Raw genomic sequence first — 17,683 nt, 5'->3', positions numbered from 1 at the left:
TTATTGCCATCTTTTCTCTTGTTCCCAAAATAGACTCCAAATAATTTCCTCAAAGTACCATTACCTTGGGGACCCATACCTGCACGGCCACCTGATCCACATATTCCAGAAGTAGAAAGAATCCAAGAAAGAGGAAGCAGGTGGATCAGGAAAAAGGGATGACAAACACTGAAACACACAGGCCCTATCCCAAGCCCACCTCTGAATGCCTATCCATTGCCAGGGCTGCCAGTGTGCATTGTGTGAATTTGGGTGGGGCAGGATTACAATGTTAAATTGCTGGCCAGGTCAGCAGTTGGTCCAATTTCTCACCACAAGTAAGCAGAGTATGTATGAGGAAGGAGCAAGCACTCCTCTGAATATCTGCCTTGGATAACTCTTAAACAGGATCAGGACATTTTTAAAAAAAATACAAATGTGGAGGGGTTCATGTGTTAAGTAAACATGTATGAAATGTTTCTCCGGGAAGAAAGGTAGAGTTCTCGGAATGGAGGAGCAGGCATTATGTTATGTCTTTGATATCATAGTGGGGGCACTGATCTTGGAATTGTTTGTTTAATAATGTAAGCAATTAAAGCAAACTTTTTAAAATAAACTTAGTCCATGACTCTCTAATGAGTAGTGCATGGGTGCAACGGTGCACCTACATCTTTGCAGGATTGAGGTTTCAGTCAGTGATCCAAAATCCATTAGGAATTGTTTTAGTGATGTCAGTGGCCCTTGGATCAAATCCATAGTGTGTGAGCAGTTGTCATGACACTTGCCTAATTGATTTTATTTCATTTTAAAGCATCCATGTAAATTTTCCTCCATGTATAATTTGATCAATATCTGTAACGCAAAGCTTTGATTTTCAGCATAGCAGAAGCTAATTGAGCTATTCACATCTGGTAATAACGAGTTTCATGGGTTTGACTATATAATGGTCTGTAAGAATATATAGTTACCTAGTATCTTCAATGTGTATAGATGCAAAATTATGTATAGGTCGTAATACCTTGGGTGAAGAGGTCTGTTTATTTCTTTTCATTATTAGATTATCAAGAAAACATGAAAAATCAGCCTAGGTATCTCTTTTCTGTACCCATACACTTGTAAAAACTATACTAATGGGTGTTCTCCTTCATGCATCACATCTCCCATTTAATTGAGTGAACGGCAGGTGAATTTAGGACTTCATCTATTCAAAGAAATAATTGTATTTAACTGCAGCTGCTTGGAGCTATTGACATATTGTAACCACAGAGAACATTTTAAAAAGAATACCTATGGGATTTTCCAAGTTCTGAGCAAACATTTGCCTTACGTATTTAAAAGCTGGCTGGAGGCATTTTGCATACATCCTAGCATCCTTCCTGTACTGTATGCCTGCTTTCATTTACTGCTTTCCTAGTAATATAACCAGCCTACAAAGAGTTAGGATAATCTAGTCTGTCAGTAGTACAATTGGTAATTGAAATTGAAAGTGGTATCTCCCAGGCTCCCTCCATTTTAGTATCTCTCATCTCCTGCTAGAAGCCCTGCAATACACCTTTTTGTTTGTGCTCTGAGCAGCAGCAATCAAACTGGGAAAGGGGGGAAAAACAACCGTGGAACAAATTGCTTGTCGAGGCAGTTCTTGTTTTGATCCGATTCAGCTGTTTATGTGAAATGGACTCATTTCTCTGTGGCACTCAATTTTATTGCACAGCAGGAAAGAAGCAGTTTGGAATAATACCTGTTCCACCGGCATGTCAGTATAATGAATGCTTACCATTCTCCCACACACACACTAGCAAGTTAGTTTGAACAAAATGAAGATTTACGTAGACAGAGCTTCACAGTCCTTTGGAAAACTTGCTGGTGTAATAGATAGAGGCTAGAGCCACTTTACAAGTCCTGCAGCAGAATTGCTGTATGTGTTAAAGGCTCTAAATCCCCCTTTACCTTTTCCTCTGTGGACTACTGAGTCCTAACATTGCTTCTGACAATGATTTTTACCACTGGCAATATAAAGCATGACTCCTTGAAAGCTCTGTTGTGAAATAAGGAAGTGAAAGAGACAACATGGAAATAGTTCTTGTGAGGTTTTTTTTTTTATTATTTGCTACTATTGTTCCTCTCTCCAGTGTCTCTCTATAGGCCAAATCCTGCCAGATGCAGCGTGCCAGCTCTGAAGTTCTGAATGCCCTCAACTCCCACTGGTTTCACCCATGCTGGACCAGGCCCTAATTAGCAAGAGTCTTTCCTTTAATTTAGCTCTATCTTTTTCCCAGCACGCTGCCAGTAATGCTGTATGCCTGCCAGCTACACAGGAGAATTTCTGAAATTCAAACCGAGAAACCTTTCTTCAGTGTAGTGAAGTCAGGCATGCTGGCTAGCTAATGGGAGTTTTTGGGAGAGAACCTGTGAACTTCACACAGACATCTTTAGTGCCTGACAATACCAGCACAACTAGATATCTCTAGATGTTATAGAAATTGGGAGTCAAGGCATAGCCTGTCATATCATGTCTAGTTTATATGGTTAATAGACAGTCTTTTAAAGGAGGAAAAGTCTGATGCATGAAGCATCAACTGTCAGTCAGAATGTGTTGGTATTTAGCAGGGATCCTAAACACACACATCAGATGTTGGGGACATCTCAGTAGGAAACATCTGAAATCTCTCCCTGGTGCTTTGACTGCAGAATGATTGCTTTTCTGAGTTTTTGTTTTTTAAGTAGCCCTTTCTATAAGCCGTTCAAAAATGTAGCAAGACCCTGATAAGACCATTCAGTGTATCCTCATTGATCAAACAGTGTTTTCATGCTAATCCAAATTTCACACTGATTTTGTTGGAAGAAATTGGTTAGTGACTTTGAATGTGCACCTTCAGTCTTGCACTTGAGAAATTCCTGGCAAAATATGGGTATGCCTCAACATCAGAATGACATGGTTTTGTCCTTCATGAGAGTCAAAGACAGAGATGGGTGAAGTGCGTGGAAAGTTTAGGCTCACTGGTGTATAACAAACCTCCAGGGGAAAACTTTATTTGCTATCTAGAATTCTCAGGAGAAGTCTTGACGTTTTAACATGCATACAAACTTGTCACTTCAGGACTTCACTGACATGCAAACTATAAACTCACAGATGTTTACAGGCATTTCATTCATCTAGGACGGGACTAACTTACACAACTATGAAGGAGGAGGAAGTGCTAAAATTATGGTTCACTGAAGGATTTTTAAGTCAAGGATTCTACCAAAGTAGTTGGTGACAGCTCAGACATGGACACTTAGATGCTGCCTGTTTCCCCATCCAAATGGCTAATTGAGTCTATCCCTGTCAAGCTGCTTCTTGGTTATGTTTTCTTGTTTTGTATTCTCTGCTTCATTGGTTGCTGCTTTTGTGTTTATTCACAGTACCGCCATAAATAGTGCAATTAAGGCTACTTAAAAGATTAACATTGTCACCGCAGGCATTGCAGAGGAGAATAAAATCTCCATCACAGTGCATTTTCTCTGGCAGGTACCATGGCAAAGCAAATTCATTGAAGCACCCGTAGTGGTACATACATGTCTATGGACAGAATAAACATATAACCTCAAAGCTCATAAATATAAAAAAAACCAAACAAACAAACTAAACCTCCCTAGGCTTCTATCAAAAGGGTGAGGGGACTGCTGTTTATATGACTCTAAAATGCTGTCTCTGTCTCTGTTGTTGAAGAGATAAATTGTTCCCACTTAAACGTGTTCCATTTTGAAATGTTTCAATGTTCAGTACACTTTGCTATCTCAGAATAACTACCAAATTCTCTCAATTGCTTGCAACCAATCATTTGAAATCTTGTAGCTTAGTCACAGGGTAGGTGTGATGAGCTTTATAGTTGCCACCAAATACCAAAGTGCCATAATGGAAATTAACTAAAAATTGGTCTCTCAGCAATACTAACTGGTAGAATTTGGAGAGAGCCATGAATGGAATAACATAAGCAATTCTTCTATGTTTTTCATTTATAATATTGCTAGGAGATTGAATCTGAGCTTCCAGACAAGCCTGAGGCAGAAGAGAGAAAAAAGTTGAGTTCCAGCCATAAAATACATTTTCATACTTTTCAATTCTAGGTTGTGTATGACTATTCAGTGTGTATTCAGATACACTCTTAGTGTATCTATTTTTGCTCTGCTAGGTAGAGAAACCTTAAATGTCTGATTAGGTCCACATCCTACAATGCATTTTATGAACAGAAGGGATTCTTCAAAAATGATCAGAAAAGAATGGCAGGGAGGCAAAATCACACATTATGATGTGGTTTTAACAATCCCACTTTAAAAAAAGAGCACAGATCTATGTAGACTTTTAAGCAATTCCTTTAAACCATGTCCTCAGCCTACATCCTGTGCCCTTTTCTTTAATGGCTGCCACTACGGAACGTCAGAGTCTATATAGCTAAGAGCATATCAGTGGATTATCAAAAAAAATGCACACATTGAATCTGAGAATTATACATAAATCAGATAGTGTACATGTTTTCTCTCCTTTCGCGTTTTTCTAGGAGCAGCACAAGGGAAAGGGAAGCTATCTGCAGAGGCAATGACAGTTGAAAATCCATGTGACACAGAAAACATTTCAAGTAATGATGGTATGGTTGTTTGGTGTTTTAATATCACACAACACAAATCGAGCGTGCTGACTAAATACATAGAACTAGTAGAGATGCCTTATCTAAGGCGTGTGTGTGTGAAAATGGCTCCTTTTTTAAAAAAAAATTGTGAACTGTCTCTAACATTTCTTATCCCATTATAAAATTCAAAACATATAAAAATTTTAGTAGCTATCCCCAGGCATCCTAGCTCTTGAGTTTTGCAATTTCAGGTACAATTCCACAGTGCTTTATAAATGCTGATATTTTAGATATACAGATCTAAATATTCAATATTGGCTCATCCAAAGGGCCATTTTCAACAGCTTACTAAGAGAATATGGATGTTGGTTTCCAGCCATTATTAGCTTGCTCATTCTTTTCACTGCTTTAATAATGTGGTGACCATTCCATTCCTTTTATTTCAGTTTTTTAAAAAAACAAACAAACCTGCATCTTGATTTACTGACACAATAGGAATAAAAGAAAGATGAAAAGATACCTTAGGAAATTCCAAAACCAACAACTTTGTTTCAAAGTTTCAGTTTTGTTTCAATTTCCTGGTCACATCATTTGCAAAAGCCATGCAATTAAAAGCAAGGAAATAAACAGTTAACAACATCACAAATTTTACACCATCCATATAAAGAACATAAGCAAGTTACTCTCAAGTAAAAAGAAAGAAATGAATATTTTGTCACAACACAACAACCTTACTCTGACCATAAATAAATGCACTCCTTCCTTAATAATCTGGGAATATAAATAAAATTATATAGAAAGGATTAAATATTTATTAGAAAATATCTGAAGAAACTAATGATGTTTGCAATTATTGGCTTAATTCAACACCTTTCTTTCACTGGTAATCTGGGAATATAACACACACACAAATCTTTCGGGGAAAAAACGACCACCACCAAGAGGTTTCTCTTCTTCCCCTTTTATCCATCTTCTCTATTTAGATTATCAACTGCCACTCCTGACTAGTTGCCCTATAGCAAATAGTTTCATTGCTTGTGAGAGGATGCCCCACCTCCGAGGCACACTAGCATAGCCAATGGCGGTTGACGTGCTTTCCGTAATATGGGCCATATGCTTGGTTATTCCGAAGCTTTCCCTCTCTCCTCTGACTGGGAATGCATTCACTTCTCCAGCTATGGGAAAATCTTTCTCTAGTAATGTTGAGAGCCACAAAGGAGCCCGCTGCTGGGGGGAGAAGTGTTAGTGACTCAGAGGAGTGATCCAAAACCACAAAAATTTAAAGGGACAATTTTGGAGACTCTGTACAGAGAAACATTGTAGGGAAATTCCCATCTTCATTTTTTTTAAAAATCCCTTTCCCATTTGATGTTCATTGAGTTTATGTTCAACCTCAGTGAAATTCTCAACCTGCCCTGTGAGGCTGAGCCTCAGACTTACAAGGTGCTCCTTTTGGTACGTAGAACAAAACACCCTAGGCCCTTAACCTATCCCCTCCATGACACTTGTAAGGTTATGTTACTGTAGTATGACCCATTGATTGTTTTAGAAGCTCTCCAACCCTGGGTGAAATCCTGGCCCTATTGAAGTCCATGGCAAAATTCCCAGTAACTTCAAGGGAACTGGAATAGCACTCTTGCTCTTACAGCAGGGTGTACTAGCCCCACTTCAGGAACAGACTTCAATGAGATTTACAGGTGCTTAGCACTTCTCAGGACTTGCTCTTGCATTTGTATATCCACTGCATCCTCTTTGTCCAGGGGATTGACAAAGCCCACTTCTGGCAGAGAACCTCCAGTCAAGATTTCTGCCTGGGAGTGAAATTAATTTACACAGTTTCTGAACTGTGTCCATGCAGGGCTTTGTTTTTCTCACTGGTGGGTATTCTGCACCCCAAGCGAAGTCCGGTGGAGCTCCCCTGTTCTGCACTGTAATCCTTGAGTCCTTGTTGCAACCTTCAGTCTAGCTCTAGGAGGATGGGATGGGACTGTCGTCAAAGCCTGCAGTGCTGCTCCGTAATCGCCCAAAGAGGTTGCTGAGAAATGTGAAGTATATCTCCCCATCAGCACCCCCAGCACCCCCCCACCCCCCCACATCTGAGCAGGATTGCACAGTCCACAGGGAGATGATTGGCTGCTTGTCACAGGAATAAAAATGAAGGCAGACTTACCGGGTTTTGATGCTTTGGTCTGATATAACTAAACATCCATTTAATTAAAAATGAAATGAATTAAATTTCACAAGTAATTAGTCTAGCGTATGAACTAGGTCTTTTGGTATTCTCAGGAAAACAAGCACATTAAATTGGCTGACATTTTGAGGTTTTGAAAAAGCTGCTACTGCACACGCACAATGGCTCCTTTCCTTAATGGGTTTTGATTGTGCATTCCATTTCTGCTATGCAAAAGCCTATTAAGAGTAATCCACAAACCATAGCTAAACACATGTTCCATCATTTCTCCATAATCTGGAGTGGATACTTTTCCTATTACACATTCACTCCATACACCACAGGAGCTATTACCGCGTCTTCTCTGAATATGCACGATGAATCATTCACAAATAACTCATCAAAACCCGACCAGGTGTATTGACATGATATTGAGTCAGAAGGAGCTTCACACCCCGCGACATTGAAGCAGGACATTTTTTCCTTTTTGCTCAGTTTTCAAAACTTTCATTTGGATGCTATGGTTTTCCCAAGAGACTCCAACTGTCAGCAATGGATGCACAAAAATGCCCATACCAAACACTTAAATACTACCATAAAAATAAACGACAAAAATGGGTTTACCATAAGGAGTCTCGTTAAAACCCACAAAAATAAAGCAGTTCAGAACAAAGGCTGAGAGTGCACACTGAAATCATCCCGTTTTATTTAGGCATAGCTAGGACCCCATGAACAAATCTCCTGTGCCATATGTTCTGTGATTCCTTTGGCACTATACAGAGAGTGAGACAGCCTTCCTTTTGAATTATACCTTGTTTTTTATATTTAATGAAAAGTGTGTGATGCTTTTTTATTATTTAATGTTACACTATTTAAACCATTAAAAAATGTGAGATCAGCATTTAATTGCGATGTAATTAGTGATGGGTCCAAATTCTGAAGTTCAGGTCAGAATCCAGACCCAAACTTTTCCCAAAGTTTAAGGCATTCAAATCCAAGATTTTGTTTGGGCTATTATAGAGACTTTGAGAAAATTCAGATCTAACCAAAAGTCTGGGTGAAATCTAGACTCAGAGGTTCTCTAATAATTTTGATGTGTATCTTATTACAGAACTGTTCATAATCTACATTAAATAAGGAAACCGTTAAGATGATCTTATATAAGAGAAAGCTACAAAGACTTACAGCAAAGATATTTTAGTGCTCTATTCGCTTAGGTTAGGAGCAGCTATTACTTGCCAGGATGAACTTGACTGAAGTTTGACAACCTTATTGTTTTGTTTTCAGCTGAAATGAATAGTCAGGTTGAAAGTATAAATGAACTTTCAGAAATGCAGCCGGAAGATTAACAAATAGGTAAGTCTCCTACGACCAGCGTTTCACTGCAAGTATGCATATCCATGCAGATTCTGTCTGGAAAAAAAGATTTGTTGTATTAATGGCCCAAAGGTGTAAACATGACCCAATCACTGTCTCACATTAAACAGCGTTAAACAAGGTCTGGGATTTGGTGTACAGAGACCTCAGCCTGCTTAGTACCATAGCAAACACACCATTAAACACCCTTTTAACCTTTTACTAAAGATACAGAAAAGAAGGGAAAACAGTTAAAGCATTTGAAATGCAAAGCATTAAATAAGGCTTTCATTTTAACACGATTTCGTGTTCCTTTAGCTGGAGAGAATTTTTAGAAAGAAAAACACACACCTTTGTTTGACAGTCCCTTAGATGATATCAAAAATGGCAATAATGGTCTTATTAGGGGAAAAGAGCAGACGTTTATTGCGATGAGCTGGAGTTGCTGCTGTTAAAGTCCAGTCCTGTTTCATCCCAGGAGGGGGCTGGGATTCAGCTGGAGCTGGTAGGGAGGGTGATGTCATGTGGGTCCATCTCTCTGGCCTGGTCTGGTCAGGACATCCCTCAGGATTAGGATGAAAAAGGTCCAGTGTGCTACCCAATGGGGTGGCAACCATGATGGTAAAGCTGCTCCAGCAGCCTCTCTCTCTTCTTCCATATTCTGCCCACAAAGTCTCTTTCTTTCAGGACCCAAAAAGGGAGTGGTGGATGGAACAGCCCAGGTGCTCATTATTTTGTCCGCCAATTAGGCTAATATTAGACTCACACAATTTGGTTCGTTAATTTCCAGTTCCACATCTTCTGTTTTTACTAAGAATGATTTTAACGTAATCCTTTAACTACATCATTATGTCCTTTCATTTAGTTTTTCTGTCTCCTTTTCATACCTTTTCCCATCAATGTTTATTATAATAGATTATTGTGACATGTTATGAATTTTTGCACATTTTTACAGTTAATCTCATGTTTAGGCCCAATTATTACAACAGATCTAGATACTATGATTAAAATTGGGGTAACCATATATTCTGATACTGTCAGGACCATCCCAATATTCGGGACTTTGTCTTACAGAGGCAACTATTACACCCCACCCCCACCCCCCCGCAAAAAAGTGTCCCGATTTTTCACACTTGCTATCTGGTCACCTTAATTAGAATATACAGAATTAGAAAAAGCAAAATGGGGGAAAGTATTAATTATGTGACATTAATTGTCACATAAATAATATAATAGCATTCTGCAACTATAATGTATTTAGACTGTGTATGGTCTTAGATCAACAGAACCCAGATAGCAACAATATTAGCAATGGAAAAGTAACTGAGTGAATGTTTTTTTGTCATTGCTTAGGAAAATGAAAAGCAATTTATACTAGTTGGAATTAAGTTCAGTTCTCTGAAATCTGTATTCTGGGAACAACAGGTTTGTGTCATGAGGCTTTGATGCCCTTGGCTCTACAATGCCTAACGTCACTTCTAACTAGACTCCTGTAAAACAAGGCTGAAGTCAGTTGGCTGCCTTTTTGAGCTTTACTGCTTTATATACTGAATGATGGTGCCATTGCACGAGTGCACAATTGTTATTGCAGCAGAAATGGAAACGAATAGTTATGTTCATAGACAATAAACAGTCTGACTCCTCAATAAAAATGAGTAATCTGCTAGAGATAAAAAGTCCCTGGCACACCCCAATTACAAAAGAAAATGTTGATCCCTGCTGAAGATATGCAGTTTCAAAGCATTACTACACACCTCTCCCCCTTTATAGGGCTATTATAAGATTCCAATATCATATATAGCAAGATGTGTTATTTATGCTCGTAATGGGATTTCATGTAGCTCAAGACCACAGCAGCTGTGTCACAGAGATTTAAAAAGCAAGGTCTTATTACAGTGTATACCCCTTTGTCCTTGTCAGTATATTGACAATATGCTGCCATACTGCATGAGAGAGAGAAATATGGCTGATGGGATCCCCATTGAAAAGTAGTGAAGCAAAAATAAAAAAAATCTTAAGGATTACTTTTGCAGTTCTCCCTTTCTTTTTCACCTTTTCTTAGCTTCTGATTATGCATTCTGTTAAAACGCTTACCATTTAAAAATAGATTAAAAGGCTAATACCGTCATTGATTTTAAAAATATATTTATCAGCTATAACTGCTTTCACATAAATGGAAAGAAATTTGTCTTTCATACATTGTTTTCTCACTAAAATTAGTACATGCATATGTTTTGGGATGAGATCATTTAAACTCTGCTCTATGAAAGTGAAGCTTGCATTAATAATACAATATTTAGCATTCAACTAATTAATTTTCTCAATTCCAGTGTGAGGTACTGCAGTACTGCCCCCATTTTACAGAGACGAAAACTGAGCCGGAGGGGTGAAGTGACTTGCCCAGTCTCTGTAGTATTTCAATGACAGATCCAGGATTAAAACTAAGGCATGAATTATGTTCAGCTGTTTGCTCAGTCCCCCAAACCATACTGCCGCTCTGCTTTGATTGCAAGCAGCCAGGTCCACACAGTGAAAAATCGATCATCTTGTTAAACTTTAAAGGCTCTGAACTCTCTAGGATCTTTAGGACCAAGCAGATATCTTTGGGACAGTGGTTTACTGTTATTTTAAGAGCGTTCTATACACTATTCCCAAAATGCATATCAAAAATCCCTAAGAACTCTTGCATGATTACTATGCCCTTGATTACAACAAACATAAGACACATTATTCAGCATTTTGGTTTTAAAAAATGCAAAATATGCTATAGGAATTATTTGGGAGGAGTTCTGTGGCCGTTACTATACAGGATATAAGACTAGATGAGCACCAGGGTCCCTTATAGCCTTGGAATCTATGGAATTTTTGAGTTTCTAATCACTGTTACACAATAATGCCAGCCATCAGCACCATTAATGCATACAGCCATAACATCACCCTGGTTGATTCCTGGCCACTTTGTTGCTGCTAGTGCCAAAATCACAGCTGCTTCATGCCTCTTTATTTTAGCCCTGTTTGAGGACTGTGTTATCAAATACTTCCATGGCACCTTGCTTGCCTATGTGTTTATAAAGTACTGTCCATACATGTGATGCTATAGAAATAATAGTGTCTTATTTTACTGCTGTTACATGCCTCCCATATTTTGCACGTGTGTTTGGCAACAGAGACATGAGGAAACTGTATTAAAAAGACCCAGCTAGCCATTTGGGTCTCTGAAAACTTTTGATTTTGATTAAATGAACTATATCGTTTTTTTTTCTCCCCATCACAGAGGAACAATATGAGAGAAGAGAACAATGGGGTGAAACGTGAACGGCAGTCATTAGCATTGTATGGCATCATTCTAACTATCGGCAGAAAGCGCATCGGAAGGTGCCCCATGGGATGGGAGGGGAAGGGAGATAAGGGAAAATGAATGTTTGTTTTAATTCCTCTTAATTCTCAATTGCATTTTGTTCTGTAAACCTGTTTTAAAAAAAAAAAAAAGCTTCCCTACTTTGGTCATGATGTCCCACTTCAAGCAATCTTTTGCATTGTCCTGGCAGTTACAGCAACTTCTAGGTCCTGGGTAATATTGGAGATGCTTATTCTCCCCCCCCTCTCCCCCCACACACTATCACTAGCCTCTGAATCTCATTTCCCAATGAGGGCACATCATCCAAGCAACTGGTGGGAATGGGATTTTTTTGGATTCTCTGGGATAAATTTGGGGCTTTGGCTTGAGGATGTGGACTGCCACAAAGCATCATAAATCACAGAACACTGTGTATCTTAGGAATTTTAAGAACAGCTGTTCCAAACTATCCCTGTATTGATAGTGAAGTTATAGCCAGTGCCCAACTCCAGCAACATCAGTCAGGAATTCCTGACTGCAAGTGCCAGTGCAAAATATTTAGAGCTTTTAGAACAATGACCCCTGCCACTATGGAGATAGTAAAAGAGCTAGAAGGAGTGTTTCCTAGTGCACAGTAGAATCCAACCTAAGCTTCACACTATAAACTTGGAAATCTGGATGCTTCAGGATGTCGTATTGCTGTATTGCTCAGTGGGAGAATGGAGACGTCTGTTGCCCATTGCTGATCTATTTAAATCTTCTGGTCATAGCACAGCATGTGATGCAAAGTAATACAGTTAGTGCATCAATTCTGTTCTCTTCTAGTGAATTTGCACTTCTAAAAGTAAATAATTATTTTAAGTGGGTACTTAAAGTACCTGTGGGCAACTAATACTTTGCACAGCCTGTGAGTAATGGAGGATAACAGGCATTCTGCATCCAGCACATCTTTAAATATAGTTTATGGCTTTAACAACTTCACTGTACCTTGTGTCAGCCCTCATTATATTTTCTACTGCATATGCATGATTTTTAAAAATGCAATTAACAGTTATTTCGTTAAGAATGTTTTACCATATGTCATTTGTTCTGCCAGCAAGTGCTGCATTCAGAAAAGAGGGCTTATGTACATTTTTTCAACAGTACTGTAAATTAAATTGATACACGAGACTGAAGGAGCACACAGCATGTGTCCAGGGTCTGATGTTCTGCAAAATATAATGGTGTTAAAAACAATTAGAGCTTTTTTTTTTTAAATATTCCGAGATTCTGGTTTTGCTTGAATATGTACGCTCTTTCCCCCAATCCTGAAATGATGACTGACTGACATGCAAAAAAAAGAAAAAAAGTTGAGAGGAGACTGAAATGTATTGGTCCTATTCTGATCAATGGATTTGTGCCAAGTTCACACTGATATAACTGTGAGCCCTATATGTATATAAACAGTTTGACGGCTGCTGGCATTTGCAGGTTGATGGGAAATAATGACGGGACGAACCGGGATCTAAAACAAGACCTGCAGATTTGTCTCTGGGAGTGTGGCCACTAGGAGTGCCTGACATCTTCCAATGAGCTGATTTTATGTGCCTCTAGCATTGGCGCCACTTAATGATCCCACGGGGGAGGAGGGCATTGTCTGCAGTCACTTCCTGTGGCATTGTTAGGGAACATGGGGTGGGGGCTTCCAACGCTTTTGGATTTCTGTTTGGAGGCTAGTAGGTATTTCTTTTTGAGCATGATCAGCTTTGAAATAAACTAGGTTTCAGATGTAATTAATCCTGTTAGTGCCTGTTAAAACAGTGCCAGGATTATACTATACTTGCTACGTGGGGTCAGAATGCATTTTGGACATCCCTTCCCCTACCCTTAGACGCTTCTATGCCTCTCTCCTTTTCCATTCCTGTTAGCTTGACCGAAGGTATCTTCGGGACCACACCCCTGAATGTTATTTTCCTTCTGTCCCTACATTTGTTTCTGGCTGATTCCAATTGCCGCAGTCAAAGGACCAGCAGCTTGTGTATCTGCATGATGCACATACAGTATGTTTCATTATCAAATGATTTCTCTTTAAATAGCCTGTCATAACAGAACCAATACCGTTTCTGAGGGAAAAGATAAATGTACTGGGTAACAATAATGTTAATCCTCCATTTGTGTGTGTCCTCTTTAAAAAGGCAAAGATTGAAGGGCTCCCTTTGTTTGTAGAGCTAGGGAAACTCCTCCATAAAGCATTTGGAAAGTCAATTGGTGTAAGCGTTCTAAAGCATGGTGGGAAACTGTGTGGGCCAGATTTTCAGTTTTAAATTGTCACAGCTCCACTGAGTGGGGCTGAGGTAGGGCAATATCCACAAGGCATGGATCTGGTCCTACGTATTTAATTCTGAAGTTGTACATGTATGATTTTCACAGTCTTCCACGTACAACGCTAGAGAACTGCAGGCTGCTGCTAGCTGTGTATCCTCAACGTTAGTGAGATTCAGGCTCAGCAAGGAGCAGACAAGGAAGATCAATGCGAGAGGCTGATTAAAGAGGTGTGTTCAAAAATATACAGAGAGACAAGACAATCCTTAAACTCCTTGGCAGTACTGACTGATATTAAAAATAATTAACTCCACAAATACTTCAGGTTAGAGACGCCTTATAACCCGTGACAGTAATTTCATTGCTACCCTCGTTTAACCTTGGTTCTCTTTAACAGCAGTGATTCTTTGAAGCTGTGAAACTTTTGCCTGAGGACTCTGCAGCAAGTGTGAAGCACAGGCAGGAAGTGTAGAGTAAGAAAATGTATGAGTTGATTAAATCTTAACAGTCCAATTTTCAGTGTGTAGCTTGATTTCCTTGCTTTTTTGTCAATATGGCTTTGGGGTTGCATCTGTTTAGGATTTTTTAATAAAAAACATTAATAAAACGATGTACGCACAGTTAGGCGATTTGATTCTGAGCTCTTTGGTTATTGCTGGACTGGTGCACCCTGAATGCAGCCACCTTTGATTTTGCTGGAGCTACAGAAGTAGAGAGTCGGCTCTGTAGAAGAATAAATATCGGAAATGGATTAATGCCACTATAACAGGGGTTTTGGTTAACAACTAAAATTTTTATCACAGTATGTTCTGTATAGAAAATAGAACCCCTAAATTAGTGGCGTTTGCATCCAAATATTAGAATATGCTTTCACTGTTCCAATTGAAAAAAGTGCTTATTCTACAATTAGGAGCATCAATCTATTTTTCCTCCAGCTAGCGATTGCTCTGATGACGGACAAGTTTCCTTTCATACAGGCTTACAAAGGAGATGTCTGAGACACTGTCTGTAATATCGGGTCACATATTATTCACTACAGCTAACTGTAAATCTTTCTATGGCGCGCTGAAAAGCCTCTTTGTGAATTAACACTGTTCTGCTTTATGCATTTGATTGAAAAAGATATTTCTCTATATGCAGTGCATGTCTGCTTTGCTTTTAAAATTACAAAGTTAGCAGAATATGTTGGATATATTTTCTTGGGGAATAGGGGTTTTTATCATACGATTCATCAAGGATTTGCCTTACCCTGACATTTGTGATATAAAGGAAAGTCAGAAAAATGTAATTTTCTTGATCAAAAATATGTTTTTACTTAAATGCAAATAAATGTAGTCTGTTGCTTGCAAAATATACGGTATAGTGGCTAAATAGGTTAACACGTCTCTTTTGTTAATCTGAGATTTACATGCTGAATTTCCTTATGAATCTGTTGTTTTTTCCTTTGTCTGTGCCATACATCTGAAAACTTAAACTAATGATGCCTTCATACTACAATGTTTGTTAAAGCAAAATGTTAATAAAAACTTGTTCTGAGGACAAGACTGCACTGCTTGTGTTTTTCTAACTTTGCTGATTATGCAAGTCAATTTTGTGATTAATAATGTTCATTTCAGATTTTGAATCTGGTTGTAACTATGCACTTCAGATTCCTCATTTAAATGTATCTGTCATCTGCTAGTTATTTCTTGTAAGAAAACGATAAAGCTCAAGGATTTTATTTTTGGAAAACAATCGGCAGTGAAATGAAAGCTTTTCAGCTTAAAGGGGGAGAGGTTGATCAGTTTAATCATATTACTAAACTAGAGACTTCATAAAAATCCTGGCAGATATACCGATCCTGATTCTCTGTCACTCTGCACCTTATAAAAAGAACAGGAGTACTTGTGGCACCTTAGAGACTAACAAATTTATTTGAGTATAAACTTTCGTGAGCTACAGCTCACTTCATCAGATTAATGCAATGGAAAATACAGTAGGAAGATTTTATATACACAGAGAACATGAAACAATGGGTGTTACCGTACACACGGTAATGAGAGTGATCAGGTAAGGTGATCCTATTACCAGTAGGAGAGAAAAAAAACCTTTTGAAGTGATAATCAAGGTGGGCCATTTCCAGTAGTTGATAAGAACGTGTGAGGAACAGTGGGGGGGGGGGGAAGCTTTATACAGGGTAAAATGGATTTATTTGGGGTTTGGACCCCATTGGGAGTTGGGCATCTGAGTGTTAAAGACAGGAACACTTTTGTAAGCTGCTTTCAATTGAGACTACAGCTGTTAGGGGATGTCGTTCAGACCTGGGTCTTAGTTTGCAGCAGGCTAGCAGGGTCTGGCTCAAACCAAGCAGGGCACGGAAGCCCTAAGCTGCCAGGGCAGGAAAGCAGGGGCAGAAGTAGTCTTGGCACATCAGTTGGCAGTTCCCAAGGCGGTTTCTGTGATCCAACCCATCACAGGGCCTTCTCAGTCTCACCAGCCTCAGCTGTTTTTAGCCTTGGCAAGATGGGCTTGGGGATAAAGCAGTCCCTCTTGGCTGCACAAGGGCAGTCCGCTCCTTCTCTCAGCCAATCTTTTAGGCTTGTTTTTCTCCCTTAGGGGAGGGAATGCAGCCTCCCCTCCTGGGAAGGCCTGCTGTCTTGCTGCTCCTCACCTACTGGCAGCTTGACTTCCCCACTCCCCCTCTCCCCAACAGCGGGGGGTTTAACTCTCCTGCCTGAGTTAAGGATGCAGCCCTTAGTTGGAATCAGCTGATCCTAATTGACCTCAGGTAACTCCCTCTCAGCTGATCCTAACTGATCTCTAGTAACCCCGTCTCAGCTGAACCTGATGGATCTGTAGTCACCCCTCCTCAGTTGTTGGGGAGGAGGGCCTTTTACCCTTCTGGGACTGTTTTCCACCCTGCCCTTGCAGCTGTCTGTCCTGAGTTTATCACAAAGCTTATATAAGTTTGTTAATGTAACAAAGAAATCGGTATGTACCAGGCTTGTTCTCCCAAGGGGAGTTCTTGAGACACTGCAAACCAAATGCACTTCTTCAGGTACAATAAACAAACAGATTTATTAACTATAAAGCCAGATTCAAGTGATTATGTAGTCGTTTACATCAAATCAAGGTGAAAAAGTGCTGCAAAATCATAATGGTAACATTTCACATCCATTTTGCACTAGTGTAAATGTCAATACAAAATACAGAGTAATGAAGAGTCAGGCCTACTGTGAGGGAGTTTGGATGGGAGGGCAAGATTTTCATTATTGACTAGTGATTTTATAAGAGCACTGGTGTTCAACATTTTCTCAAAATCAGACCATTTTAAGGTGTATGAAGTTGGGCACTAAAATCACTAGTCAAGTGTATAGAAGAGAATGGAAAGCAAAAGAATACTTAATAGTGTGATATAAATCTTTTATTGGCTTGATTGGCACCTTCATGTATTCTGTATGCCACATATTTTACAGAAAAGAATTGCTATAGAAATGTTTTAGAGAGGGAATGTTTATTGTTGGGATTTTTTGGTACCCCTCCACCCATAAGCATTGGCTGAGTAACAATGAGTCAAACTATATACAGTCAAACTATATACAGTAGTTTGCTGAGATATAGTTTTCAATGCATAAATGTCATTGTTTCAATGTCCAGAAACGTCAAAATCTAGAAGGCAGCGCCATTATTATGAAGTTGGGAAGCCTATCTTTCCAATGATATAAATGAAATGTTATGAAGTCATATTTCTGGAGGAAAAAAAAAGGAGGACATTAAATCATTTATTCATGTAGGACCAAATATCATTCATCCCTTATCTTTGGCAGGTGTAATGTTGGGAGAGAAGCTCCACTTCTGGAAAAGTAAGAAGGAAACATTCCTCTAGCAAGGTAATTTTTTTTTTAATGGCAGATATTTAAAGCTGCTTAGAGGTTTGGAATGTTACAAGGTCTT

At 39.1% G+C, this 17,683-nt stretch overlaps 1 protein-coding gene across 3 annotated transcripts in view; it reads left to right on the top strand.

Annotated features, from left to right (window-relative positions):
• The window catches only part of MACROD2 (mono-ADP ribosylhydrolase 2), a 1,293,068-nt gene extending 1,277,776 nt beyond the window's left edge, over positions 1–15,292 (top strand). For 2 of the 3 annotated variants that reach the window (XM_027828001.3, XM_037896105.2), the window contains 3 exons: positions 4,518–4,604; positions 8,044–8,112; positions 11,387–15,292. In XM_027828001.3, the coding sequence (XP_027683802.1) occupies positions 4,518–4,604; positions 8,044–8,105 (149 nt within the window). In that variant the 3' untranslated portion in view covers positions 8,106–8,112; positions 11,387–15,292. The remainder of the gene's footprint in view (positions 1–4,517; positions 4,605–8,043; positions 8,113–11,386) is intronic. The other variant, XM_043544021.1, reaches the window with a different exon arrangement.
• The last annotated feature ends 2,391 nt before the right edge of the window (positions 15,293–17,683 follow it).

This window comes from Chelonia mydas, chromosome 3 (assembly GCF_015237465.2).
Source record: "Chelonia mydas isolate rCheMyd1 chromosome 3, rCheMyd1.pri.v2, whole genome shotgun sequence".
Taxonomy (NCBI): domain Eukaryota; kingdom Metazoa; phylum Chordata; order Testudines; family Cheloniidae; genus Chelonia; species Chelonia mydas.
Note: the sequence above shows the minus strand (reverse complement) of the source record. Positions and strands in the feature narration are given on the sequence as shown.